The sequence below is a fragment of the Trichoderma atroviride genome, chromosome 2 (assembly GCF_020647795.1).
Source record: "Trichoderma atroviride chromosome 2, complete sequence".
NCBI lineage: Eukaryota > Fungi > Ascomycota > Sordariomycetes > Hypocreales > Hypocreaceae > Trichoderma > Trichoderma atroviride.
Window position 1 is genome coordinate 5,635,525 of NC_089401.1, and position 27,777 is coordinate 5,663,301.

Genomic DNA, 27,777 nt, shown 5'->3' on the forward strand with positions numbered 1-27,777 from the left:
ACAACATCTCCGGCGGCGATAACATCTTCGCTATACTGAATACGTTCTAGGATTCTACGTTGTATATGCTCGTTTTGCGGTCCCTTACCCGCTTGGGGTCCTCTTCGAGCCGAACCCATCCGTACTCTGGCGGCAAAGTCTCTAATGTCGGCTACGGTTCCGACGGATCGGCTGCGCATCTCTCACTTTCCAATCATTAGTAACACAGATAATCGGTTGTCATGCACAAAACATCAATCATCATTTTCCCAATTGTTATTTCAAGAAAACAAAACGGGAAAACAGGTCCCCTTTTATCGTATTCTGATGGCTGCTTGAAATGGTACTTAACCGCCCGCTTCGATATAGAGCCCCATTGTATTCCGTCCCAAGTATATCGTATCCCAAAGTCCTCATAACACCATGCTTCAAATCATTGACAATGTAGAAATAAACCGGGTGGAAAATGAAAAAGGAAAAGAAGTAGAAAAATTTAAACAATTTATTTCTTCACGCCCCGGGCATTAATTTCCCCCTTCTCTCCAATATTGAGAAGTTTACGACAATCCGGGCAATACCACTTCGTTGTTCTTGCTGGGATTTCTGAAAGGCCTACACATTCGAGATGGAACCATTCTTGTTTACAGTTCTGCTTGCTTTGTCAGCGCGTCTGTTTCTCAGGGCATATTTCCGCGGAGATGGTGGCCCGCTCGTAGGAGAGAGAGCATCATAGGGTCATGGAGTGTAGACTTACATCAACGTTGTCGCACTGAATCATTGTGCCAAAACTCACTCTGTTGCACAAGCAGTACCGGGGTTCGTTGGGGTCAATGGGGTTGCCCTCATCGTCTACATCTTCCATCTCCTCCGTCACTTGGCCTTTGTCTTTTTTGGTCGCACGAGCCTTCTTCTTCGGCGCCGCTTTCCGCTTGCCAACGGCGCTGTTACCGCCGCTGCTAGTCGTACTCACAATACCGGGGGCTGGGCGCTTAGTCCGTTTGCTCGGCTGCTTAAGCTCAGGGACTGGCGTGTTGCGAGCCGTGCTGGCACGCCGAGATCTATCAACGGCCAACGACGGCTGCGGTTCTTGGCTGGCCGCCTTGCCTCGTGAGCCCGGCCGGCGAGGGAGCGACTCTGGGGCAGGCGTTAATCTGGGGGTGCCACCGCGTGATGACGATTGCTTGGTGGAGTTTTCAGGCGCTGCCGATTGGTCTTGCGGCTGCTGAGGTGACGTGGACGCCGAGAGCTGCTGTGATCGCTTCGCAGCCTCTCCCCGCGTCTCACGTTTGCTCGCCTCTCGCCCCGGCAGCTCTCTAATCGCTGGCGGGGGAATTGGTGTGGTAGACACCCGTTGCTCCGTCTTAGGAAGGGGAACGGGGGTCTCAAACGGTGTCTTGACAGGCGTAGGAGTGGTGGTGGTGACCGTTCCTGCGCCATTGGCTAGATTAGAGCCTGGTGCTGGAGACGTTGCGGACCGAGTCGTGACGGAAGATTGAGGAGGAATTGGTATGGGGACGGGAGTCTCCGACTGGGGAACAACGCCAACTACCCCAGATGTCGTTGCGACCAGGGGCGCAGAGTTGTCGGAGGAGGCCGAGCTGCTCTGGGGAATCATGCCTGGCAACGGCGGTGGGACCGGTGTCTCAGTCTTGGTGCGCTTTGCCGGTGGCCGCGATGACGATGGCGCTTCACCGCCTTCTACCGTCACCAATGGTCCTGCTGGAGCTCCTGCTGCCGCCGTGTCGCCATTGGTCTCCCCATCAGCCTCTCTCTTGCGCTTAGATCTGGAATTGTTTCGCGGCTTTGGCTGCGACCCCGGGCTCTTGGCAGTCTCGGGCGTCATGCTGGAAGTCGAACTGCCGCCCAGGAATAGCTTTGCTGCTTGTTGCATCTTTCTGGCAGATTCTTCGGCCTCTTCAGCCGCAAGCTTCGCCAGCTGCTCCCGCTTAAGCTTCTTCGCCTCGTTGAGCTTCATTCCTCGGTTGCTAGTCGGCACCTCGGTGGCTACCAACGAGTCGACGCTTATTGCACCGGCAGGCATTTGTCGAGTCCCAGATTCGTTGTCAACGATGGGCGTTGGGACCGTCGGTTCAAACACTGTGCCTTCTTCCTCTGCCTTCTTCTTCGCCTCTCTATAGGCGTCCGGCCCACGATTCAAAGCCTTTAGTTCTCGTGCAATCATAGTCTCACTGGGGGTCCACGTAGCGTTCTTCTTCATCCGCTTCCTTAGCTTTGCCAACTCGTACTGCGTCAACTGAAGCCATGGCGCATCAGGGCTGCCAATGACGGCATTCTCCGGCGGGGGATTGAGCAGTGCAGCGGCATTCGCAGCTGCCGCAGCACTCAGAGCAGGCGTAGCATATTGTCCGCGTGAAGAACGGCCTGAAGACTTTTGGCTCTTGTTGCTAACCAATTTGATCCGAGGCGTCGGGACTTGGATTCTGCGGTTCATGACCGGCGCTTCAGACTCTTCATCAGAGCTGATTTCGCTGTCATCGCTAAAGGTATCGTATTCAATTTCGTACGGCGCCAGAACCTCTCCGGGAACTGTAATTCGGGGCACACGAGACCGTCGCACTTTCTGCCCGTCTTCTCCCGTAGCTCTGACCGTCAGCTTCGCTCTCGTCATTTGAGGCGATCTCGGCTCGGCAGGGGTTTGATCTTCTGTGGGATAGTTTTCCATCATCGCCTTGAGCTTGGACAGGAGCGCCGTCGCCTTGTTGTAGTGACGATTCACATTCTCTGCCATCCTCGTTGCTTCTGCGTGGGCAAAGATCCTCGAGTCCAGAGCTTGGTTTAAATGTTCCGAGATGTCAGCGCGCAGCTGCACCGGAGATGGGCGCTCATGCGTCGGCACGCCGGGGAGCTGCCCCCATAATGTCGTCAAGTCGTCGATCTTGTGCGATGCATCTGCATATCGCTCGTCCAGTTTGCCAATCAGCGTCAGGGAGCGAATCATGTCGGCAGGAAGGTATTCCGTGAAGTCGAGGAAATCAGTAACGGTCGTCTGCGCATCGGGGTCTGCGCGTGCCGTGAGAACGCTGCTCACCGGCCCCATGGAAGGGCCCTCGGCGAGTTCAAACGTCGCAGTCTTGGTCTTTGGAGAAACAACATCCTCATTGTCGATATCGGCTTGGGGGCCTGCGGCGGGCTCAGCTGGAGTCGCCATGTTTGGCAGTGCGGCTTTGGCACCGGTATCGCGCGCGGCAAGTTCCCAGCTGGCGCTGGGTCAGATCAGAGTTTCTCAAGCTGATGATAGTCGCACTCAAGGGCGTCCATTTGGCGGCGCTTTTTTGGCCGAGGCGTGTCACGACTTGCCAAAACCGCGTTGGGATGGCTTAGTAGCGTCGCTGCGGCCCCAGTTTGGAGACTGGCGGCTCTGCGCTCAGGGAGAAAACAGCCTGTGCGCCGCGACGCACCGAGAGTATTATGTAAACAGCCAGAGCCAATCGCTGCGCAGGATGAGTCATCTGCTCTGCGCGCTGAACCAGAGCTATTATCCTTCAAGCTCCTTCAGCTACTACAGCTTCCAGAGCCAAAGAAATCAACCTCCATGTAAGATGCAGCACATTCACAATTAAACCGCCATGCTGCATTGCGATTAACAGCATACTGGCTACACCACGGTTGATCGACAAAATCAAGGCCTTTGCAGCGGTTCGACATTCCTACTCGGGACATGCCGCGGACATCAGCTGCAGAGGCCTTGCATACCCGCGGGTCGATAAGATTGTTGCTGACGCGGCAATCTCAATAAGATCCTAGTTTGTGAGATCACCCTATTAATCGAGCTTTGTTTTTTTAATATGTTCTGCATATTAGAGTGATTCTCTTCTTGAAAAGGCTACCTCCCCAGCAACTGGAGTCTAACAAAATAATTCCAAAAAATGCAAAAACAACCATAACACCCGTCTATATTGCTCTTCATTTGGCTTTCGTCCCAAGTGGGCTTGGAGGCTCTCTCATCTCAGAGCTGCAGAAAGACAAAATTGCTTCATACCGAATTCGAAAAAAACGCATCCACCAGGACATCAGTTATTCCGCGTCATTCACCAATCCCAATCTGCTTCCGAGTCCCGCATCAGCTTGGCCCCCGCAATTTCTTCAGATTCCTGTACCAGATAGGTGGAATCTGGCCCAATGAGAGTCAGTGAGCCGTACAGAACCAGGCGTCTGCATTTTCTATGGTTGTCAAGTCAGCTGCGGTGCCTCTGTGGCTCGGCCTTGGCGCTTGGGAATCAATCTTACAGGAAGCCAATGACGATCAAGTTCCCCCAGATCTCGAGTTCGTCCCCTTCCAGGGTGCCCTCGATCCTCAGCTTTCCATATCCGATCATCTTATCACTGCGTTGAATCTCTGTTAGCGACCGAATCATGTCTGCGCGTGCATACTCAGGTGGCTACTACTCACCGGCAGGCTAGGTAACCGTCTAGCAAGATATTGCCGTATGCCTTGATTTGCCCCCTTTTCAAGATCGAACAAGTCAGCTCTATTGATTATACTACCTCTCGGTTGATCCACACGCCCCTTTTCTCTTGCTCCTTCAATCAGCGTGGCAACTTACTGGCAGCTAATTGTCCCCTTTGCGGTGATGGTGCCGTAGGCATCGATATTTCCTCTGACGGAGATGTCTCCCTGGAGGTTGACGCCGCGTCCTGACTCTATTGAGCCAGTCACCTCGAGCGGGCCTTGTGCATTGATTTCTTCATCACTCCTCATACTTTTGCATCTCTTTAGGTTTCTGGGCGCCGTGTATCCTGACGTCGACCCAGAGGCAAAGTACTCAGACATGGCCGTGAAAGGGCAACTGAAGAACCCTCCTTCGGAGCAAGGCACGAAAGGGCTACACAAGGTGAAGAGTAATCTTTGGTTTTGGGGTATTAGAGGCTTAGTGCTCACACTTCCTTGTCGAGCGAGAACCGGATAGAATCTGTCAATGATGGACGTCTTGACAATTACGGCAATTGAAAGGCCAGATCGTGGGCATCTTATACGATCAAGTCAGATAGCGTGTAACTGGGTGTTCGACGAGGCTCCCGTGCCGGAATGGGGATGTTACTTGTCCCGGACGCTCAGCGGACGCAGCAATGAGGGCAGCCTTTGAGGAAGAAGCAGCCCGGAGCAGTCAGAAGATCCAAGGCTGTTGTAATGTGTCTCCGCCGTCGCCTGATGCACCCCTGCAGCACCAGTCATGTCTATTCAGCTCACCGTTTTTGGACGAACAGCTGAACAGGTGAGAATGACGATTCCTGCCCTATTCGCCGTCTTTGTGTCTCTCGTCTGTCTCGCCGCCTAACAACGCCCTTGTCATGAGAGAGCTCGAGATGACGCGAAAGCTGCACCGACTGTGTGACTGCTCACCCTCCCCCAGCTCGATAGCGTTCTTTGAAGCAAGCAGCGTGGTAATATTGGCCAGGTAGGGCGTTCACAAAGCAATTATTGGAATCCTCAGGATACCTGGTCAGACTCCGCAGGAGGGGGTGGCCCAGGAAGAGGAGGCGGTTGCAGAGCGAACGGTGGAGAACGGACGAAGGAATCAGGGCCTGCAAATCTGGCAAGCCAATCTGGTGCTTGGTGTAAGTGACGGGGATGCTGCCACGGGGACGAACACCCAGCAAGAGGTGGCATGCGGTTTCTGTTTGAATCCTCAAAGCCAAGATCCTCGCCTGGTCTTTTTATGGAGCCCGTTCTAACGGGTATACGGAGTAATACGTGCTAATCTCGGTCCCCAGTGCAACTATTTTTTTTTTCTCTCCTCTTGTCTCGTTTCCCCTCTCTCTCAATCTTGACTAACAAAATAAAACCCCTCAATCCCTGCTCCATGTTGACGGTTTCCCCTCTCTCTGAGACAGGAAGCAAAGGAGGCCACATAGGCCCTTTTCAAGCTTGTGGGCTAAACAATGGTTGAGCCATCTCCAGACATCCCAAGAGAGAGAGGCACACCTGGCACACCGGGCTGCGTCCCCATCGAGATGCCAACTATTAGCGGTGCTACACAACGTGGCAGCCTGCTCGCATGGCCAGAACCCGAGGCTCAGGTTCTGCCCCCCCTCCCCCCTTCTTCCTCGAGCTTAGCCCTATTACCAGGTTCAGCGATCAAATCTTGCTTTGTCCCGTTCCCATATTTTTTTTCTCCCAAGCCTTTTCACACGTGCAGTATATGCAAGAGGCCATGCAAGCCCCCGACCCCATGCAGAGCTGGATCTGTGCTAGTTTCAGCTCTGGCCCAATATAGAAGCAATGGTTAGCCCTATTTGGGGGCCGTTTTCTCGGGGGTGCGTCACTGGCCAAGGCGGGAAACAATCAACCTTGCGTCCTTCTTCTCGGTGACCCAGTCAACACCATTCCCGCAAACCCGGTCTGCCCTCCTCCCGGGGCTGGGCTGTGATAACAGCCTCGTTCCATCACCGTTGGGCTCCCTTCTGCGCTCTGCGTGACCCCGCTGGAAACCGATGATGACGGCATGGGTTGGTGCCAATCAATGTCCATATCGTATTAGTATTATCGCTTATCCCCTGTGAGGCTGAAGAGAGACACACACAAAAAGAAGTTCAGAGTACCCCGTAGTCGGTCGAGCTATACAATACAAGTCAGCAATATACTTGCCGTGCCGCGGTTGACGCTATCTAGAAGGGGTACATAATACGCCGTTTTCTATTTATTACTGTACTATACGGATACCTGTGTGCGTATAGACAACATATACAATTCCGGAATTCGGCATTCCATCCGCCTTGCCGGGTGCTTCCACCTACATTGTAGCATCTCTGTCTCAGTTGCAGATACAACCTTTCAGTCTGAATCACCCACTCCTTTCCACAGAACGAGGCTCCATGGGTATTTAGCTTCACCGTTCAGGTAAGGCATCCAAGACAAAAAAAAAATTCAAAAAAAAAAAATGAGGGGTGATATTTGTTAGATAGTTAGCAGTAGCCATTTTTTGTTTAATCTCTTAGCCAGAACGTAGTCCACAGAATAATAGGTGCATAGTGTCGCCGGCTTACTCACATACCAATCGCTCATACGCTCATGGTAGTCATCCATCAAGGCCTTTTATCCTTGCTACCCAAAAAATGACTGATTTTTTATCATTTTGTTTATTCTTGACTATCTCACCCTCCTCCAAATTCCTCCCATTTTCGAGTCTTCATCCCCATCCACCACAGTTGCCTATCAGCATTTAATATTTTTTCATCCTTCTTCATACTCAGCCTACCTGATGTAGACAAACAATAGACATCACATACCACATGACCTCACCTACTACTACCCTGAACCTTGCCGTTTCCCCAATGCTACACCAAAAAAGCAAAAGAAAATACATACAGTAATAACCAAGAATCCGATAGCGCGTTCCACCAATTATCCCATGTAGATACCAAAAAGGAAGAAAAGTACAAGAAAGAAAAAAGAAAGTATAAAAAAAAAAAAAAAAAAAAAAAAAAAAAAAAAAAAAAAAAAAAAAGAAAAAAGAAAAGAAAAAAAAAAAGAAAAAGAAAAAGAAGGGGGGTACAGTACTAATACAAAATTAGACAAATCCAAAGGCGCAAAAGACTAAAGACATAGACAAGCGCTGTCTACATCTTACCTGTCTGCCTAGCACCTCCAGCTACCCAAAATTCTGCCTACCAAGTCTCATTGCGAAGAGGTCTCGAGCCCTTTCTAATCGCGTCCCACGAATCCCAGTCCAAGGCCGGTGCATAGAGCTGCAAACACCCACACCGCGGCATATGCAGCAGCCCCGGTCTGCTCAACGCCAGGAATGGTCATGGCGCAAGAGAGATACGTGTTGACTCCCGTGACCAATAGAGTCACCGCTGTGCGTAGAATGGCAACCTTGGCCTTGGTCGTATAGCCCCAGAAGTTCCACCACACAGTCTCTCCAAGACTGGCCTCTACGGGGTCAAAGTTGGTGACGCGCTCGTCTTCCTTTGTCTTGCCAGCTGTGGCAAACGGCGGGAAAATGAAGGTGCTTGCAGCGGCGCCGAAGAGCAGTGTCACGGGCAGCACAGTAGCGTAAGACGCCGCGTATGCAGATTCAATGCTGCGGATGCCTGCAAAGTGCAGGACAAAGATCTTAGGCAGCAGGAATCGCAGCGACAGAACTAAGATGACGGTGTATATGCTCGTTGAGAGGCCCGTGGTAAGCAGCTGCTGAGGGAATCCGATGAGCTCGCGGTTAGGCAGCTTCGAAGATGGCTTGTGGACTGCCGAAAAAGGTCGCAAAAGAGAAAAGGGGACCGACGCAGAGACGACGTCCACAGCGAGGGCAGCAATGGCGGTTTGTGGACTGAGGTTGTAAAATGCGAACAGGAGGTAGATCTAGACCATTGCATATTAGCACGATGCCCAGCGAACAAGAGAGGGTAGAAAATGCCAAGGATTTGTACATACCGCCGGTCCATGGGACAAGAAATCCATCATCGCAACATCCAAGCCGTCCAGTCCGCCGAACCAGCTCAGGGCAAGCTCAAACCTAAGCAGCCATCACCATTAGCATAGGAAAGGGCAAGAGTAGCAAGCAACTTACACCCTCCAGCCAGCAAGAATATAAATCTCCTCTGGCGTCTCCTGGCTTCGGCTCACCGTCGCCAACTCCCCGTTTGTCAATTCAGCCACCACGCTGTATCCGAGACTCGCCGTGATGAAGCTGATGCCCGCCACGAACGGGAACACCACCAACGAGGGGATCCTAGCCGACCGCGCCGCCTTTGAGGGCACCTCTCCCTCTCCATTCTTTGCGGGAGTGGTGGCGACGACATCATCGACCTCATCAGCGCCACCGCGACGCTTCGGTGTTGTCTTTGCGACAGCCTTGCCGTCCCTTGGCTTCTCCGGTGTGGCCGTATTATCAATCACGTCTTCCGCGCTCTCGTTTCCAAGCGCTGCCCGCACAGCCTCGCCTTTATGCGCTCGCCGTAATGTCGGCATCTTTGTTCTGTTTTAAAGAGAGGGAAGAAAGAGGACAGAGTCGTCGAGGTTGTAGCAGTAGGCAGAAGAAAGGCTTAGCTGCCGAGCGTTATTCCAAAAAGAGGCGCGCGTCTTCCTGGGATTGGCCAAGTCTGCCGAGCAAATTGTCGCAGCTGTAGCGGGATATTTGTCGCGGATCAATGCTTAACTGCTGCAAACAAGAACAGTTTGTGTGTTTGTTGAGAGAGGGTTCGGAAGCTCTGCCCGCGCCCGGCAACTGTGGGGAAACGTGACGTTAAGGTCGCTGGGGAAACAAACCTTCGGCTGCCAGGTCCCCGCAAATTCTGGATGGAGCTCTCATCCCAGCTAGAGCTCAATTTCGTCGCTGCTAGGGTCTACATCAAATTTTTCTTTCCACATCAATCACTGCAAAGGGCGAGAAATTCCATTCTCATCATTACCGCTGCTCAATTGAATTGCATGGCAATCACCGGTTGTCTGTTGCTTGTTGGCTAGAATTGGTCTACCTTTTGGCAGTCGTTCAAGAAAACAGAAAATATGCATTAACTTTCATCGTCACTGTGCACGTGTGCTTCTCGTACCATGGCATTGGCTTCTGTGATGGTGATGGTCTTTTTTTCATTTTATTTCTTTTTAAACGTCATGTTTTTATTCAGAATTTCTTCGAGTGTACGCTCGACGCCTCGTTGAATCCTCACTTTAACCTCGTGGAGAAGCAATCTCATTCCAGACCTTGCAGCAGCACTTGGCTCGCGTCCAGACAGGCCCTCCACTCCTTGGTGCTGAAGATTCGACAGCGGAGCAGAACCACCCCCAACACGGTTCCATCGAGTATATCGTTGTACAAAGGAAAGGTCGCGCCGATTTCCATCCCATAGGTGATATCCATAATTCATTCCAGAGCAATCCTACTCCGGGGGTCACATTAATATATATAAACAAAAAAAGCGTCAACGATTCGAAGTCCCAAGAGAATTGCTCCGTCCCATAGGTATCCAATAAGTTATTCCTCCATGCGGCCAAAAACTCCGTCGTCGTCTTCGTCGCTGCGGGCGCGAGACCGCATGTCGAAATCGTCTTCGCTGTCCTCCATCTTGACATCTTCACTTCCGCGGCGCATCTCACCACGGGTGAAGCTTTCTGGCTGTCTGCTGGGGAAGCTGTTGATGAAGCCGGTGCTTACAAAGGATGCAGCTTGGTCCAGGAATTGGGCTGGGACGGGGGGGCACAGGTGGTGCGTCCTCAGCAACTGTTGTTACAACGTTTCGCGAGCCATTGTTGCTGCCAAAGCTGCAGCTCAACAACTCAACGGCGGCGGCCAGCTCATGATCGTCCTCGCCAATCATAGCATCCGGCTGCAGGTCGATGCTGCCACTGCGACCATGATCGAATCCATTTACATTAGGAATGCTGCCGCGAATGAGAGGGTTCTGTGGCTGCGGGGATTGGAAGCTTCGTGAGAAGATGCTGCCAGAGCTAAAGCGCTTCTCACGATAAGCGGTGGTATCAAAGGTAGGGCCATCCTCGGCAGTCGGCGGCGGGGTAGTATCAGCGGAACTCCGACCATCAGCCTGCTCCGAGTAGCCTGAGGCAGCGGGCGATGCCGTCTCTGGCTCGCTCGCAAAGTCTCTGGCAGAGTCTGGAGGAGTGACTGATCTCTCGTCGGGGTTGCCGTTCATTGCTACCAAAACAGATGCTGCTTCAAGCAGTTGTACCTGTTGGTGCTTTGAGATGAGCAACTTGGAGGTGTAGGACCACTCAGGAGTGTGTTCCCATCTAGCCAACGAGTCAACAAATGGAACCCAAACTACACGCATATTCGCCAGCGTAAAGAAGGAGAGATGGGGGAAGGGAGTGGAAGGGAAGCCAAAGGGAAGCCGGAGATGAGAGGCAAGATGGCGCTGCACCCAAGACCTAGGCAAGTACACATATCACAAGGCATAGAGGGGAGGGAGACCAACAGGTGCTTCGTCAAACAGCTGCTGTGCTTGTAGCCTTTGCCGCAAGTTTCGCAGCGAACCTCTACGCGGTTGCTCTTCTTGCCATCCTTGGTGAGAGGTTGACCGTCACTGGCTCGTCTTATGCGGGTTTGGTCGAATTTGGCGGCCGCCTCGTCGCTCGAAAGCTCGTTGGAATCGTCGTCGATGGCGCTCTCTTGGGCTTCTCGCTTCGCATCCAGCAGCACTGACTTGTTGGGCAGGCTGGCGGGTGGTGAGGGCAGGCTGTCAACCAGGCCAGCGCGGACGGTGGTGTGCTTGGTGATGGTGTTCCGCCTTCCCCCGCTTGTAATCGGAATCGCGCCGCCCTGCTCACTCTCTCGAATTGCCGCCGCCAGAGCAGCGACGTTGGCGCCCGGGGTGGTGATTGATTTTCGGCGAGTTATTCGGTGTGTCGGGTTGAGGGCACCGGCGAGGAGGGAGTGCGAGTGCGAATTGGTTCGGGCGTGGGACTGGCGGCCGGTGAGGGCCGAGGATGCGGAGCTCGACAAGGGAGAACGCTGGTGCGTCAATGGCCTCGTGGAAGGCTGCATCTCCTGCGGACGGACAACGATGTCAGCAAAAAGTGAAGCCTCGCCGGAGGGACAAGCCAGATCAGCGGCTCCAAGCCGGACAACGGAATCATCTCATACTTTTGAGGAGGCCATTGCCGAGCGGGCTTGAAGGATTGAGGGACGAACGAAGGATGCTGGACCGTTGCGGACTCAGCAGCAACGCTTTCGATCGTAGATGATGTCCAGCACAGAAAATGTCAAGCTTGACAGGACGATTATTGATTATTGGTATTCAGCACGTGTAGGTGTCGAGGTGATGAGAGAGAAAAAAAAAGTTCAGGGAAAAAAAAACCGCCAGGATCTTGGTGCAAGTAGTGAGAACGAGAAATAATTATTTTGGGAGGAGCAATACGGCGCCATGGCAAGGGAGTGTGTGTGAGTGTGTGTAGATGCGGCACGGCGGGGGCGCGTGTATTAGCACGGGCATTCGCAGGAGTAGCGGTACTTGTACGGAGGAGGACAAGAGCGAGTATGAGTATCAGCGGTACCTGGTACGGAGCAGCGAGGAGAATACGGAGTACGGAGCAGGTACCGCGCACGCCTCCCGAGGGCGGTCGGTACGGAGAGGCGCTGGCTGCCGCCAAAACAAAGTACAGAGTACGAGGAATGATACATGAGACAAGGCATGGTACAGGCACCGAGCACGGACAGAGTAAATAAAGGGCCAGATTTCTTTCATTCGTTTAATCTGCGCGCGCGCTCTCCTTGTTTCCTCCTTGTTCTCTCTTTTCCCTCCGTCTCTTGTCAGGAAAATCAATCAATCAAAGCACCCCCTCCTGCGGCAGGTGTACTGTAGGTACCTGGCCGCGCTTCAGTCAGGAGAGCCAGCCAAAGCAAGGCACCGCCCCAGTTGGTTCTGCACCACACTGTGGCCGTTGTGGCCAAACGTTCAGCCCGTGGGGCGCAGCATCAAATGGCTGGTGAGGGCCACTGCAGACCAGGCAGGCACCTTGAGCGCTGGGTCTGGTTGGCCGTGCTTCCAGTGGCTTCCACAGCGATGGGTCGCCTCTCCATTTTATTCCGTTCACTGGCTTCAGGTTCCTCCTCGTCTACTCTCGTCTGGTGTCTTTGTTCGCAGTCGCGCGCGCCCGAAGGTGGGGTGTAGCCAAGGTCTGACTGGGCTATTGGCCCGCTGACCCGGGTTGATCACCAGGTCGAATGGAGAGGCCGTAAAGGGGGATGCTGGAGGCATCTGAAGGAGTAATTGGAGGGCTGAGGCCAGAAAAGGGGGGCGTGCAGCGATGAAGAGCGTACGGCAAGGCCTGAATCCCATATTGGCACTTCTGCACGCTGAAGAGGGCCCGGTACAGTGCCGATAAGCTCTCCTCCCTCCCCAGGGCTTGGGTGGTGTAGGCCTGTAACTGTCCGTACCTACCAGTAGTAATTTCAATCCATCTGCCATCTCCCGTTACCTACACTATCTTTGATGAGATCAATATTACTTACTACCTGCTGCCGCTATTTGCAACTTATTTCAGAGACCGACCGCCAGCAATGTACCGGTACGTGCAGGGAGCGCCAGCACTAACGAGGCCAGGCCTCCCTAATACGGAGCACCAGCCAGCTCAGCAGCGTGGGAGCCGAGTGGGTTGTTTGGGCTTACGTACTGATACGTCCTAGGAAGAGCCCTGGGACGCTGATGGTGCCAGCCAGCGTGTCTCCCTGTCATACCTATCTTGTCAAGCCCTATCATGCTCCCTTGTTCTCCGGATGAGCCCCCCGTAACACCTCCGTAAAGGGATGGGAGTTTGCCTCCTATCAGGGCCATGGCTGAGCGTAGAAATTCTGGAACAAAAGTTGGGTTGGCGGAGGGATTGATGCTCGTACATGGCTCTCATGGCTTCCGACAAGATACTTGTGCCATACAGGCAAAATCAGTGGACGGACTGTGTACTTGAATACGCCTCAACGTCGGATGCTACACCAGCACGAACCGTTAATGCCATCTGGCCATTGCAAATTCGACGCTAGAATTGCAGACTACACTGCTAATTACACAGTAGCTTTTCTATAGCAGCGAACCGGTCCTTACTCATCCGCCATTAGTGCTACGCGTTTAGACTCACATGACGAACGCCAGCCCGTTTCTCGCACGGAGGCACCTGATTCAGTCAAGGAGGGGGGTATGGCTGACGAAGGAACAACATTTGAAGTGAAATGGGCGACTTGGGATTACAGACGAGTACGACTTTGAATCAAAGAACCGCCATCCCGATCGCGGGTTAGTGCAGGTAAAAGGGCACTGCATGTTGTAGCACCGCATCAATTTACTTCGCAGTCTCTTGTGCCCGGGCAGAAGCAAACAGCAGTAATATACCTAGCTAATCAATATTACCTCTTGGGCGCATCATGAATCAAGTCCAACGAGCAGCGAATAATAATCGTTCTATGCGGCAAACTGGTTCGATTGGCGAAAATGCGTGGCGAAATTGATTGCATGGAGAAGGGAGCCATTGACTTCTTTCATGTACCTTGTTTACTTTGTGTACTTGCAATCAATTGCTCACGCCCCTCCGATGCAGGCGAAACGAGGGGTGAGCAATTCAGCTGAAGAAAAAAGTGACAGAAACTGAAGAAAAATCGCCATTATTTTTCAGCTCCCTCGCTTGTGCTATCGACAAGGTTCATAGGTCAAAACTAACACAAAGAGATACCTAATAGATGCATGCTAGATGCGTGCTTGAACATTGGCATTGGCAATTGATAAGAGCCCCAGCCCTATCTCCACGAAACCGGAGCCTGGTATGACTGTAAGTGGCTTGAATGCGCCAGACTGCAACGCACCTGAATCGTTCCAGTCGATAACTGCGCCGGCGCTCGATTCTCGCAAGGCCGAAGTGGATCAACTTCTCCCCGAAGCCCCGTTTCCACCCCCGCAACGTGACTCCGCAAGGCCTCACTTTCCGTGTATTTGCAGAGCTAAAAAGCTATCCGTCGATCTGCTAGCAAGCCCATCTCATCTCGCTATTTCACGCCTGTTATCTCGAGGGACACATTAGGCGAGGAAAAAAAAAAAAGAAACAAGTACCGGATGGTTTCCTCTGGCTTTGCGGCCGAATGCGGCTTGGATGAGGGGTTCCCGAAGCGGGGGGAAGAGGGAGGGGAAATAGGCCTGGACAACACACAAAGAATTGAGAGTCTGTTGGGAACCGACAAGGTGCGTCTGCCGACAGAGCCACCGAGCAGCAGCAATGCTAACATTCTACGAGCTATTAGGTGGTAATACGTACGGCAGCATGCTCAAACGTGTCAATTGGATAGATACGAGGTGCTACTGTCCTCTTACACGCAGCTTCTAGAGGGATATATGCATGTCCGAGCCAATCTTTCCCCGTCGAGTTTCCACAACGGCTTTGCCTCTTCCAGGTAAACATGGACGACAACTGCTGCACAACAGAAATCGGCTAAATACGGCTGGGCTGGTCCGGGGGGAATCGTTAAGCATAAGGCCAATACACGGAGGAGGCGTAGCAGAAGAGCAAGGCCCCAGATTACAGTCAGCGCCAGTACATTCAAGTACACCTTCATGACAAAGAGGTAGGAGGAGTCAGGGCTCCGTTAGGTTCTTTGTCATCAGGTATAAAGGCAGCCGGTATGATGGAGACGCTGTGGATATCATGGAGCAGACATGGAGACATGGAGCTGGGAATGGGGTAACATCTCGTACGGAGTCATTTGAAATGGCCTTGCCAACGAATTACAGGGCAAACAGAGAAAAAGACAAGGAAAAGGATGATAACAACACACAAAAGAGCCAGCCCCTGGCGCAAAGCATCTCGGAACACAAAAAAAAAGAAAGAAAAGAAAGAAAAAAAGAGTTGCAGGGCCAAAAGTCAGGCCACAACCGTATCCAACAGCCCGCGACGAGATAGAATCACCAACGGTCACTTCTCTCCGAAAAATCCCCTACGCCTCATCATCCAGGAACCGGCGCAGCTAATTGGGGCTTTCTTTGGCGGTTAGCATCTCCCACAACTAAAAGAACGTCGGCTACACAGTGCCTCCAATTCTTAGCATTCATCTAGTATCAATCCACTCACACACACCATGGCCGCACCCCCCGGCCGTGCGCTTACGCAGGTCACGACTTCCGGCAGCGACTAGGGCAATCCGCCCATGGCACCATCGCAGGCGCATCGAGTGGCCTCAGCAAACCACATTCGCCGAGCCGTGAACCTGCCGTCTGTCTAGCTTCGGCACAAATGCACACAACATGTGCTCTGCAGCACTGTGCAGCAGCCGGTTTCCTAATGCAGGCAGCTGTGATATAGATAAGGGCAAACGAGGCCTCCGCGCAAAACACACAAACACCATGAGAAAAATTTTTCCTTCCCTCATGCTTTCTGGGCGTAGACTCAGGCGGCTAAGAAGACGATGATTCATGCCTATGGTTGGGTTTCTATTTTCAGCAGGCTCTGGTTTACTGCCGTCTCGGTGCCTAACTGGACGCCCCAAGCTTGATTGACATGGGATATATGGATCCCGATGTTCGGCTCTATTTCTTCATGTTGCCATCCCAACGCCAACGCCAACGCACGGCAGGCTTACCATCAATGCACTCAATTGGAACCTGTAATTGCGAGTGCAATTGGACGATGCCTTTTTGAAAGGTTGGAAGGAAAAATTTTCTCTCTGCATTTGTGCTCGAAACGTGGCAGCCAAGGTGGCGAACAATGCCCAACTTTAAGTCTCGAATGATGAACAGACCACGGTGGTGACATTGACAGGGTGGTGGTAGAGGCAGATCCTCCAGTTGATCGCCTTGCGGGGCGTGGCAGCCAAATAGATTTGGAGTCTATCAACTTGGCAATTTAGACCAACGTGCCTGAACATCAACGATGAGCCGGCCTCGAGAGGACCTCCAAGCTAGAGAAGGTCTGTCGACGATCAGTTCTGGGGGGCACGAGCCGAGCCGACTTCTCAGAACCGGTGGAGATTGGGAAGCTGAATCATCACTCGCAGCCTCCTCCCCCGTAGTCATCTTCTACTCTGTTTTGGGGCCATGCAATCGCTCTTTTTGCAACAAGATTTTGCCTGTGTTTTCATCCAAAATTAGACTGTGCGTCGTGATGACTGCGTGCCCTGCACGTTCCGACCAACATTTCTTCAACAGCCGCTCGGTGGCTGATCGGTAACCAATCGGAGCTGCATTTCAACTTCCAAGCGCCCCCAATCATTCTGTCTCGTGCGGACGACGGCGATCATTGGGTCGTGAACCAACCTCAACACTCGCGTCTTGATCCTTTCATCGGGATCAATTGAGTCAACGAAAATTAAATGGAAGAGGAGGGCTTGGGTATTTCGCCTAAAGCGCACGCCTCACCATCTATGATCAATGAATTACTCATGGCGCGCTTTTTCTAGATACAACTCGAAGAGGATGTGCTACCCAGAGATACTTGAATCGGACCTCACCAATGATGCACGCATGTCACGTCGTACAAAATGCACGCTCTATAAAGCTCGACACCCAACGTGGGCGACTATCGGCAACCTGAATCATGCAGTCGGCATATAGGCAGAAAGCTCGTGCGGCCGAGGCCTTTGATGTTGTCTCTGGCAAAACACCCATCTCCTCATCTGCGCGCAATGTCCCAAGACTTTGTCGTATAGAAAACCGCAGCGATATCATGTCTCCATACTACGCCCCCGCCAGCATGTCATTCTTTATGTAATGATGCCCAAGTTTGAGAGGAGCGTTTTGTCATTTTGATGAGCGGTTTTTATGGCTACACTCCTCTCGTTGTTCCAGTACCATAGCATCACACTTCGTGCGTAAAGATGACTGGAATTCCATTGAGAAAACAGTGCGCAAACTCGTCGACTACGGTACTCACGCTCGACAGTTCGCACTGGATCACAAAAGTGCCGCTGACATGTACAGTCCGTTAAAAGTCCGTTAATACTATGGGGCCCCAGTCTGACGCTGCCTCGACGTTTTCCCGCATCTTGAAACGGATTGTGGGCTTTTACTTCTGACGCTGGCACGGCGGATCATCATCTTTTGCTCTCATTCGTGGCATCTCGGAGGGAGCGGAGGGCTTTCCCAATCGCTGATCAATTAGCATACAGTGTACATGTGTTCATAGGTACTCACCCCTGCGACTTTTCCAACATGGAATTGGCGTCTACATTAGATGATTCCATGGAAGCCGAACAAGGTTCGAAGGCGCAGGCACGGCTGTAGGCTCGCGAGCGGAAGCCGTCCGCCACTTCCGACGCTTTAGTGCTTCGATGCCGGGGTTTTTTCCCTTCTTCTCTATTTGAGATTGCGGAATACGGCGGCTCTCTTGATTAAAGAGTGCTTTGATTTGCACGATTTCTAATTGTTCCCTATATTGGCGGCCTCTCCGATGCCAATGCCGCAATCCACTTCTTGCAATATGGGCCAAAACAGAAGAGTACCGACAGGAACTAAAGCTACAGTACCAAGCCCATGGTGAATCAATTAACTGGGACCAGACCGATATTCCTCGATGACAGTCAATTGTTCAAAACGCTGTGGATAGGGCTTGACGATCCACATGGCCGCTAACTACAGACTCTGTACCTACAGCTACAGCTGTCATATTTTCGCAACGGTTGGTGGCTTGATTACAATGCACCTGTCGATCACACATCTACTTTTTCTTTCTGCAGGTCAAACTTTTAATAGTACCAGGGGGGGGTGAAAACCAAAGAGGAGAAAAAAAAAACAGAGCAAACAAAAGTTTCGAAACGCGCCAAATTCCTCTCAGCACAGTTGCCGTTTCTAGACTTTATCTCACCTACGTCATTATGAGTATCCACCAAAATCTTTTTCCCGTGACGTCAGCGAAGCCTCTTTTTTAGCATCACGCCCTGACCAGGGCAACCTTAAAAAACCGGCTCGGGGCTTTTTTTTCCTTCTCAAAGGTACGTGTACGTAATTTCTCAAAGAAGAAAGAGACAGAAAAACGAACGAACCCGCTATTGTCTACTTTTGAGGGAGTTTCTTTTTCTTTGTTATAGCCCTAATCCTTTGCTTCACACCCCCTCCTTTCTTTTATACCCCTTTGGCAAAAGATCGAGTATCTCTACTTTTTTAGAGATGCCTCAGGAGGCAGAGGTAGATACTCTGAGCAAAGTCGGTCGCGGTGGAGCAGGCAATTATGTTTCCTCAAAGCAGGCAGCAGAGGCAACCAAAGTAAATACTAACCTACCTGATATTTGGCGCATCCCTTGACAACTTGTCTTGTTCCGTCGCATCCCAAAGGAGAGCTGCCCTTTAACCAATTTCTTTCCTTTTCTTTCTCTTATAGGATCTTGAAGCGCAACGACTGAAGGCCCTCGCCTCCGCCCCGTCTCCGGCCCCGTCGCAAGGATCCGCAAGGGCAGGCCGTGGAGGCGCCGGCAACTTCGCCGACCCGACGCAGGCCGCGCAGAGCCAGGACCAGCTCGCAGACGAGACGGGCGCCGCAGTGGCATCGCGCCTGAAGAGGCATCCGCAGCCTCACCGGGCAGGCTGGTCGGGACGCGGCGGGGCGGGCAACTTCAACGCGGAACAGGCTGCTGAGCGCGAGAGGCAGCTGGAGGAGGAAGACAAGGGCAAGGCGGCTGAGCTGGATAGGAAGATCAAGGAGGCAGTTGAGGGGGCGTTGAGGCCTCCTGAGAGGGCACACCAGCATCAGAGAAAGGAGGAGGAGGAGGAGGAGCCATGATATGATGGGTTTATGCGTGTGTGTATGCGTGATGAACCACTACGCCGAGGCTATGTTTTGAGGCTTCAAGACTGGTGGGCGTAAAACCATGACAACAGAGCTCCAACATGAGACGAAGACTTGACGTTTTAATGAACAAGAATCTTTACCATATAGCACTTATATTACCTACTACAAATAGCAATATACCTACACGTCTAGAACACAGTGAATGGCAGACAGCCGTCCTGATAAAGCCGCTTACCAAACACATCTAACCATACGATAGCGCCGCAAATCACCGACAATCAAAACAATTTCAATCTTTATTTATAGAACAAAGACTCCATTATCCCGAAGATCTATTTAACCAAAACGAAGATCAATCGAAAAACACATCTAGAAGTAGAATTCCATTCCCATCAGCCAATCGCCACCGGCTCCCCGGATCGGAAAAATCAACCTTCCGCTCGGCAACTTCGTAAAACTTTCCATTTCGCATCGCCCGCATCCACTTCTGTCTGATTGTATGCGCCGTCACATCGCCCGAAAGCCGGAAACACCAACAGAAATCAACCAATTCCCAAACTCGCATCTAGGACAACCTTTCTCTTCCTATACAATGGCATCAGTATTCGCCTGGGGCGCTGGTGTCGCCGTCGCCGCATTTCTCGTACGTTCCCTCATCTCAGAGCAGTCTTTCCAACAACTCTTCTGTGTAAACGCCAGAAGAGCGCATTCCACACTTCTCGCATACCTATATACGACCACACGAAATACATACAAATCAACAAGGCAAAATAGCTAACGTTTCCTCTCTCTCAGGGCCGAGCCGGTTTAGTCGCCCTTCGTCGTTCTCGTGGCGGCGTCGGCGCCTTGGGCAAAGCTTTTTACAAGGGCGGCTTCGAGCCCCGAATGACCAAGAAGGAGGCCTCGCTCATCCTATCGCTAAAGTATGCTTGGAATTCTCTTCCGATCAAATTGCGCAGCTACAAAGACGACATGAATGATACTAATGCGAATTCGTGCAGTGAGCGGGCCCTCTCCAAAGACAAAGTCCGCAAGGCGCATCGGACGCTCATGCTCTTGAACCACCCCGATCGAGGTGGCAGTCCGTACTTGGCGACAAAAGTCAATGAGGCAAAAGAACTACTGGATAAAACTACATGAGCCAGACTGCAGTGAGTAGACTGCAACGAGTAGACTGCAACGAGTAGACTGCAACGAACACAACGAAACGGCCGCATACCCCACGATGTAGCGTATTTTATATAGAGCACCGAGGTCACGACACCGCCACGTTGGTAAAGGAGGAAAAGAACCGGAGTAGCCGGTGTGTATATGCCTTGTACGATATTCGTTTTCCATAGCGATGGCGTTGATGGATTGGCGGGCTGAATTTGAGAAAACTATCTAAAGCAACACGCTGGTAAACGGGTTGTAGGATTTAGAGGGGAGGACTAGCTACATGGCAGATTCGCGGCTTCCAACTAAAAACCAAGAAGAAAGAGAAAAAAACGGTAATTCTCAGCTCAAGACTGTTATGCCCAGGGATCATCCTCAATCGCCGGTTTCTGTTGTTGTTGCACGCCCAGCAGGGCTGGTGTATACTCCTCTCCTTTCGCCTTTACTTCCTTCTCTCTAATGGCCTCAATGGCAACACCAATGAGGGCACGAAGGGTGAACACGGCGTCATTACCGGCGTTGTGTAGATGCTTGCTCTGGATAAGCAGGTCGTTGAGAACGTGATGAAGGCCCTTTCCTTGCTCAGAAGCTCTCCAAGCCTGGTGGATCTCCTTTGTGTCTAGCTGCTCAATGAGACCCTGAAGTGCCAGCACTTCAAAACCCACGCTTGAAAGGTATTTGATATCCTGGCGAACATCATGGCCGACAAATACTAGCTTGCGCTTGTCCTTGATATAGGGCTCCAAGATGGATTCGATCGCCTCGGGAAGTTCAGCCTCTTCTGGAAAAGTACTTTTTCTGTTTCAATCTATTAGCAGGAGTGCCTATGACGAGTGGACAGCGTGATAAATACCCGAAATCGAAGTAGCTAGGACATCCACGAACGAAGCGGTGGTTCACGAGGCCCGAGTATTCTTTGGCTCGTAGATGATAAGCCTTTATAAACTGCCACCAATCTTTGCCAGTGGGCCCTGATTGCACTCCATTAAGGTCCCTGACATCCAAGATGGCAATTCCAATCTCAGAAATGGGATTCGGCGGCATCTCGATTGCTTCAACGTCCATGCAGACAAAGACAACATCTCCACCTGCGCGAGTGCTGTTGCCCCGCAGATGAAGAAAGTCCTGAGTCTCGTGAAGCATTCGTTCTCGGTCCAGCTTGCTTTGAGCGGCCTTTCTCGATTTATTCTTCCTCTTGTCTGCGGAAGCGGGCTTTGGCGCCATCATGCCCCAAAGAGTTTCCCAGCCTTGTCGAATGGCGCCATGTGCCTTGAGGAAGTTGTCTCGATCTTCTTGTTGAAAGTCTGGGAATCTGTCCACTTCAAAAGTTTTCTGATCTCGCGATCTCTTCAGATATCGAGGCCGTGGAGTGCCTCCTTGGCCAAACCTCATATAGAAGCGATCTTGATTTGCTCCTCCTGGAATTGCGAGACCGGTTCCGAGTTCTCTGTTGACGCTCCTTAAGAAACCTTCAAATTGGAGCGTGGGTACCATCACACGAGGCTTCTCGTTAGGCTTCTCGGGATGATAAACATAGAAACTGTTGTAATATTAAAACATGCGCCTCGAAAAGAATGACGATTTCCGGCAGCACTTACAAGTCCCAGACTCTGCCCTCAAGAATCTTGTCAAAGAATGGCTTGGCCTGTATGATGCGTCAGCTGTGCGTTACTCTTCTTTATCTATTTCTTGATGAGAACAAACTCAGTACGTACACGAGGTCCGTTTGCCTTGCCGATGAAGTGATCGGGATAAGTCTGGATGACTCTCCAGGAGCAAAAGTCGATGGTTTCCTCTGCAGGCTCTCCGGTAATGAACTTCGAACAATCTAGTGATGCCAAAGGAGGCTCTTTGGTCTCTTCGCGCTTAGTCTGCTTCTTCGTCGATGGATGGGCAGTGGAATTCCAAGCATCGTGGCCAGCATCGTATCGGGCAGCATCCTTGCCCGATTCTTGCGGCGGCACGACGGCGGGAAATTCATCTTCAGAGTCGACCTCATTTCGCACATGTTCGCCATACTCAAAGTTGACTCCAAGGCTCTTAAGCTTCTCCAAGCGAGCTTCGATAGGCAAGCCAGGCATGTTGAAGCTGTTGAGCTGTTGAGCTGTTAAGCAGTTGAGGGGAGGTTTGTAATCGCTGTGATGGAGAAACTTGAATGAAAGGTGGATGAGTCTGGAAGAAATGATGGAGACGGGAGATATTTGCAACCAGTTTTAAAAAGGGGAAATAGAAAAGGAAGTGCGCTGGGCGGTCAGAATGAAGGACAAGGTGAAAGGAAACTGGCGGGCTGCTGATTGGGCAAATTGGCTGTGGCAGGTTAGGCAGGCGTTGTTGACGGCTGCGTGCAGCAGGTCGCACATTGCTCGGAGAAAAAAAATTGGACGGTAGCAAACATCAACAATTAGGTATGATAGAGTGAGTGTCGTCAGAGAAAAAAAATACAAACGCTCAAATGGTGAAAATAGACATCATTATACTGCGGTGAGTGCACGATTTGAGGTTGGGAGTGGTGCCAGCTTAAACAGTAAACAACAAGATGAAGCCTCTTTGCTACTCTTCCATATATCCTTCATCATAATCATAGACGACAAGGAACTCGTCTTCCTCTCTCTCTTTAAAACTCTTTTTTGTCCCTTGAACAATATATCATCTGCCTACATGATTCCAAATTTATCCTGTACCTGTGAAACTAAACAAATGACACTTCCGGCCCTCGATCTTCACCTCGACTTGTAAAACTGTCCCACAAATCAGCAAACAATAGTCACGCATACCGGCAGTCAGCTGCACTACTCACCTCATCTGCCTCTTCAAGAGTAACCGTAGACGCCTCTGACTGGCTCTGGATGATCAATCCCAGTTTTGCCCATCGCATCTTGAACCAGAAATCCCGTCGATCGCCACCCAGGGTTCCAGAGAGCAGTTTCTTCTTTAGGTCTCGCACAAATTCGTTGTACTGGCCGGGCTCTTCCAGATTTATCAGCTCTTCCCTCATTACACCGATGCTCTCCATTGCCTGGGCGTATTTGTTATCTCCAAAGCTATCCGTGATGAGAGATTGCACAATTGCTCCCATTTGCTTTGTCGCATCAGCAATCTGCTCGACTTCTTCTGACGAGTTCAAGGCCCGCTTGAAATCGGGAATTGCATTCTCGGGGCTGATTGATCCCTTCTTTTCTCCTCCCAACAGAGCGTCCACATCTAGGCCTGAGATGGGTTTAACGGCTTCTCTTTGGCGCTTGCCTTTAGCCTTGGGTGGCACTGCGGAAATGTTAGCGAGAAAGATCTCGAGAACAGAGGGGGTGACAGTATGCTCGCCTTTCTTCACGTCTGCAGCTTTAATTAGGGAGTCAATCGTAGCCTGGACAGTCTCTACTAGCTCTGTCGGAGGCGCTGCGAATCTGAGCAAGACGGGCGGTATTTCTGGCACAGGTCTCTCCGGATGGACTGCCCGCTGCTTGATTGCATGATTGATGCGATGTATTGCAGGGTTGTAAATCTCATCAATGGTGGCGTATTCAGCTGGCTCTCTAATAAAACGAGGTGAATTAGCACACCAGAACATCCACAGCAACGGCGTCATGCTTACCCGTCTTGGTCAATGCCATAGTTGGAAATGTCCATGGCATCCACATAGTCGCTCATTGCCTGGCTGAGTTCATCTGACGGCAATAGGCGATGCTTGGTGATTGTTTGGCCGCTAATAGTAACAACTCTATCCAGGGGAGGAAACTGATACGACCTGACATCCTCTGCAAAGGGTAGAGGGACGTCATAGAGGCAAGCATAATTAGGCTCCAAATATGGCATCAGCAACACCATTATAGGATCCTTTTCGTCCTTTGTCACCAGACGGGCCACAGCATAGGAATCAAGCTCTGACAGTGCCCATACTAGAGAGCTAAATGCCAATTCCGACTTCTCGTCGTATTTGGCTGCAATAGTAACACATGACTCGCCGAGGTTAAGAAGCGGCTCATACTGGAAGATAGTCAGCAAAAAAACACGGTCAGAAATGAGAGGAAGCAATTACCTTTTCTTTCGGTATAAATCCAATAATCTTGAAGCTTTTCTGCGTCTGTAGTTTGGTAACGTTATGATCAGACTCGCTTATGTGCACGGCTGTCCTGCCGTATTCGTACCCCTTGGCCAGAGATTCAAACTCAACATCACGCTTGCCGCCGGGGGCATCTGGGTCGTTGACTTTGTATGTTCTGGACTGCTTGACGGCTGTGAGCTCTACCCCCTCCATCTGCTCGTCATCTGCCGCCTGCGAAGGCCCAGCTTGCTCCTCTTTGACTACCACAGTGCTGGCTGTTACCGGCCTAGCGAGATGAGTTTTGAAGTATCTTTCAACGCGAACCTCAACAACTGCGGGGGCGTTTTTCGGGTCTCCCAGAGTCAGTGAGCCATCGTATGTCTTGTATGGCTTGACTGATTTTGCTCGTGGCTCATTCATGTCATCAATCGCTTCGACAATGGAGGCGAATCGGGCGTCTTCACCACAGCCGTCCACGAGCTTTTTGAGCGTCTCCTCATTTTGTTTCTAATTCTGATGTTAGACAGCTTTTCAAAAAGAAACACATCGTAGAGACGATGATATCTTTAATACCTTTACTGCTGGTTTATCTTCCTCTTTATAGCCGTAGTCAGGAGCATCAAAGTCGACACCCCTTGCATGGTAGTCAGCACTAAAATTGCAAAGGTCCTGGCCATGAAATGCCTCTTCGACTCACAAGACTGTCAACTCAATATTCGAGTCCTTGATTTTCCGCGCAATATCACCGATATCATCCGGGTCTATCTCGCCTTGACCGTCTGTAACAAGACATATCTGCCGTTTCCACTTGTTTTTCTTGGTAAAGGTGTCAATCATATCGACCGCAATCACAATGGCCGATATGGCGTCGCCTTCGGTGGTCTTGCTCGGCTGTATCTTGGGCTGCAGAGTCTTCAAGCCGGACATGGACATTGGCCCCAGCGGCTGCAAGATGGAGATGTGATCGTAGCCATCTTCGGCCAGAGTATGGCTGGTCTCGTCGGTTCTGAGTCCCACAACACCAACACACAGAGTCTTGCGGTTCGAGGCCACGACGTTGCTGATCTTGTCCCACACATAGCTCATGCTCCAGTCGAGGTCCGACTCCTTTCGCCCTCCATTGGTGGCCTTCATGGACGCGCCGAGGTCAATGATGAAAACGGTCGATTCCTTGTCCGCCATCTTGACCGAGCTCAGCGTTCTTCTTTCAATTGGAGGCAGAAAAGAGGTGAAGAGAAGGGAAATAAGAGAAGGCGTAAAATCGTCAATTCGTTGTCTATGCCATTTCACACATCCATCAGCCCTTTTTTATAGGTCCCAGCAGCTGATAGGCTCGCCTCGCTCAAGCTTTAGGCAGACGAGGCCCGGTGGAGTACAAACGCGCAGGTATCGCGACACCACGTGATCGGCATGCATGTCAGGCAAGGTAGGATTCGGCTGCCAGAGGCTCAAACACTTAAGAAGTTGGCCCGCGTATCACCTCAGCCTGCGGTATTTTGCGCCTTTCATCCGTCTCTGACGCCGGTTCTCTCTAGAAGAAAAAGCAACAATGGCTGGCTCAATTATTGCTTCTGTGGCCCCGTACCACATTATAACGTGGGTGCTCCATTTCGGATTTGATCCTTGCCCACGTACATGATGAGCTGATGCTTAGGCCCCGGCGCTCAACGACTCAGTTACGGCACCGCCCTGGGAACAACATTTTTTCACGTATGGCTGTTATATCTCTTCCTTTTCCCAATTGTGCCTTCTTAGGTCATTGAAACCGTACAATCGCTTACACCCCGCCATTGCAGACCTTTGTCACCACTGTCGTCATGATCCGCTCGGTCGACCTCAAAACCTTCCAGGAAGTCCTGTTTAAACTGTGGCCCTACTACTTTGGCCTACAAGCTGCCACCTCTGCCGTCCTCGCTCTTACAACTCCCGGATCTTTGCTCACCCACAGTGGCATTAGCGGCTTCCTTGCGCCGGCAAACCGGTGGGGTACCTTGGTGCCCATCGCGGCCACCTTTGTCAGCAGCCTCGCCAACCTCTTTGTAGCTCTCCCCGCTACTATCAAGCTCGAGCAGGAACGCTACGGACAAGGTGATTCATACTACCATTCCATCCTAATACTTTGCAAGTAGTCTCTGGAGCCCAACGCTGATCTTAGTCCCTACCCAACAGGCAAGCGAGACGGAAAGGAGTGGTTCGAGAAGGAGGGTGCCTCGGCTGAGATGAAGGCTCTGAACCGCAAGTTTGATATGCTGCACGGCCTCAGTGCGTCCCTCAACCTGACCAGTTTCTTCGGCCTGCTGGCCTATGGTTTCACACTGGCTCGTCGCTTCCAGTAGAAACTCAACGGCATCATACAGACTGCAGATGCCACCAGAATATCCATTACGAGCCACCCTCGCGCCCAACTCCACTCAAGTGCTGTAGAAAAAAGATCGCCGCTAGGTAGTAGTTATGCAGTACAAGTCAAAAGCCGCAGGATGTACATTCGTCATAAGAATTCAAATTTATAAACCCAAAAAATATCTCTAGCCTGCTGATGCTCTATTCCGCAGTAATAGCCCGTCTGAAACTCTCCAAGGGTATAATATCCTGCCATCCGTTGCGCCGCGCAAATATGAACCAAACGTTGCAAAGTGGACGTAAATTCGTCAGTGTAGCCGCTGCCATCGCCATTCATTTCCTACCAGAAGCATTCTGCAGCGTGCCCTCGTGAAAGGCCAGCAGCTCTCGCTTGGCCGTCTCAAAGTCCCTCGTCTTCTGCTCCTTGTCGTCGGATCGGGATGCGGCAATCTGTGCCCTCTTTTGGTTTGCTTTCATCTGGCCCTGGAGGCTCCATCTCCCGGGCTGGCGCTCAAGAGCCTCCTCCACGTCGATGTCCTTGGCGGGCTGGGGATACGCTCGCAGAAGAGGTGGCAGAGGGTTTGTCGAGACTTTGGGTGGGACGCCGCTAATAAACTCGCGAGCCTCCAAAGTGGGAGTTGATGCGAGTGAAGCGGAGGGAGTTGAAAAATTGCTGCCGCTGGAAAGACTGAGTGACTCAGAGGTCAGGCGAGGGTTTGATGACTTGGTATCCATGGATACTGCGAAGGTGTCTAGCGACTCGTAGAGAATGGGAAGTAAAGGTCCAGGTAAGATAAGGGCTTTCGTCGCTAGGGGTATAGAGATATTACGCAAAGTAGTAGCGAAGAAGAGTGTGCCTCGTCAAATCCAATAGGTTTCCGGAGGTTGAAGAGGTAGGAAGGGTAGCAAGTATTTGTAGCTGGCAAAGAATTTTTTAGTCTGCCAGGAAGCTCCTATTTTTATTCGACTTTTCTCGGTGCTTCATCGTAGCCTCTCAGGAGCTCACGAGTCAAGCTCCAGTCTCTTAGCATAGCCCATTTTTTACAAATGCATGCAGCAAGTGTCTCCGCCATCAGGCTGGATGAGTCTTGCT

The 27,777-nt window shown here is 51.5% G+C and overlaps 10 protein-coding genes across 10 annotated transcripts; 3 read left to right on the forward strand and 7 right to left on the reverse strand.

The window, feature by feature from the left end:
* Positions 1-213: 213 nt before the first annotated feature.
* Positions 214-3,465, reverse strand: TrAtP1_013339 (uncharacterized protein). The gene is made up of 2 exons (XM_014084145.2): positions 734-3,465; positions 214-628 (listed from the first exon to the last, which is right to left on the reverse strand). Exons 1-2 carry the CDS (start codon positions 3,146-3,148, stop codon positions 482-484), a joined length of 2,562 nt encoding a protein of 853 aa, XP_013939620.2. The 5' UTR covers positions 3,149-3,465; the 3' UTR covers positions 214-481.
* Positions 3,466-4,028: 563 nt separating this feature from the next.
* On the reverse strand, positions 4,029-4,771 carry TrAtP1_004699 (uncharacterized protein; the record flags this gene model as incomplete). The annotated part of the gene is made up of 4 exons (XM_014084146.2): positions 4,029-4,161; positions 4,228-4,323; positions 4,391-4,444; positions 4,545-4,771. 4 exons carry the CDS (start codon positions 4,769-4,771, stop codon positions 4,029-4,031), a joined length of 510 nt encoding a protein of 169 aa, XP_013939621.1.
* Positions 4,772-7,617: 2,846 nt separating this feature from the next.
* Positions 7,618-8,911, reverse strand: TrAtP1_004700 (uncharacterized protein; the record flags this gene model as incomplete). Its single annotated transcript, XM_014084148.2, has 3 exons — positions 7,618-8,302; positions 8,375-8,456; positions 8,511-8,911. 3 exons carry the CDS (start codon positions 8,909-8,911, stop codon positions 7,643-7,645), a joined length of 1,143 nt encoding a protein of 380 aa, XP_013939623.1. The 3' UTR covers positions 7,618-7,642.
* Positions 8,912-9,509: 598 nt separating this feature from the next.
* Positions 9,510-12,136, reverse strand: TrAtP1_004701 (uncharacterized protein). The gene is made up of 3 exons (XM_014084149.2): positions 11,541-12,136; positions 10,873-11,444; positions 9,510-10,687 (listed from the first exon to the last, which is right to left on the reverse strand). The coding sequence occupies exons 1-3, from the start codon at positions 11,553-11,555 to the stop codon at positions 10,033-10,035; spliced, it is 1,242 nt and encodes a 413-aa protein (XP_013939624.2). The 5' UTR covers positions 11,556-12,136; the 3' UTR covers positions 9,510-10,032.
* A 6,395-nt stretch (positions 12,137-18,531) lies between these two features.
* On the forward strand, positions 18,532-19,141 carry TrAtP1_004702 (uncharacterized protein; the record flags this gene model as incomplete). The annotated part of the gene is made up of 2 exons (XM_014083233.2): positions 18,532-18,627; positions 18,743-19,141. 2 exons carry the CDS (start codon positions 18,532-18,534, stop codon positions 19,139-19,141), a joined length of 495 nt encoding a protein of 164 aa, XP_013938708.2.
* A 438-nt stretch (positions 19,142-19,579) lies between these two features.
* On the forward strand, positions 19,580-20,290 carry TrAtP1_004703 (uncharacterized protein; the record flags this gene model as incomplete). Its single annotated transcript, XM_066112419.1, has 2 exons — positions 19,580-19,793; positions 19,946-20,290. Exons 1-2 carry the CDS (start codon positions 19,650-19,652, stop codon positions 20,288-20,290), a joined length of 489 nt encoding a protein of 162 aa, XP_065968503.1. The 5' UTR covers positions 19,580-19,649.
* Positions 20,291-20,661: 371 nt separating this feature from the next.
* On the reverse strand, positions 20,662-22,386 carry TrAtP1_004704 (uncharacterized protein; the record flags this gene model as incomplete). Its single annotated transcript, XM_014083464.1, has 4 exons — positions 20,662-21,103; positions 21,159-21,845; positions 21,904-21,950; positions 22,021-22,386. 4 exons carry the CDS (start codon positions 22,384-22,386, stop codon positions 20,662-20,664), a joined length of 1,542 nt encoding a protein of 513 aa, XP_013938939.1.
* Positions 22,387-23,025: 639 nt separating this feature from the next.
* TrAtP1_004705 (uncharacterized protein) lies at positions 23,026-25,526 on the reverse strand (the record flags this gene model as incomplete). Its single annotated transcript, XM_066112420.1, has 7 exons — positions 23,026-23,043; positions 23,103-23,566; positions 23,624-23,835; positions 23,895-24,286; positions 24,339-24,851; positions 24,918-24,978; positions 25,042-25,526. The coding sequence occupies 7 exons, from the start codon at positions 25,524-25,526 to the stop codon at positions 23,026-23,028; spliced, it is 2,145 nt and encodes a 714-aa protein (XP_065968504.1).
* A 367-nt stretch (positions 25,527-25,893) lies between these two features.
* On the forward strand, positions 25,894-26,680 carry TrAtP1_004706 (uncharacterized protein; the record flags this gene model as incomplete). Its single annotated transcript, XM_014084152.2, has 4 exons — positions 25,894-25,940; positions 26,021-26,054; positions 26,141-26,432; positions 26,514-26,680. The coding sequence occupies 4 exons, from the start codon at positions 25,894-25,896 to the stop codon at positions 26,678-26,680; spliced, it is 540 nt and encodes a 179-aa protein (XP_013939627.1).
* Positions 26,681-27,017: 337 nt separating this feature from the next.
* TrAtP1_004707 (uncharacterized protein) lies at positions 27,018-27,419 on the reverse strand (the record flags this gene model as incomplete). Its single annotated transcript, XM_066112421.1, has 1 exon — positions 27,018-27,419. One exon carries the CDS (start codon positions 27,417-27,419, stop codon positions 27,018-27,020), a length of 402 nt encoding a protein of 133 aa, XP_065968505.1.
* Positions 27,420-27,777: the final 358 nt, after the last annotated feature.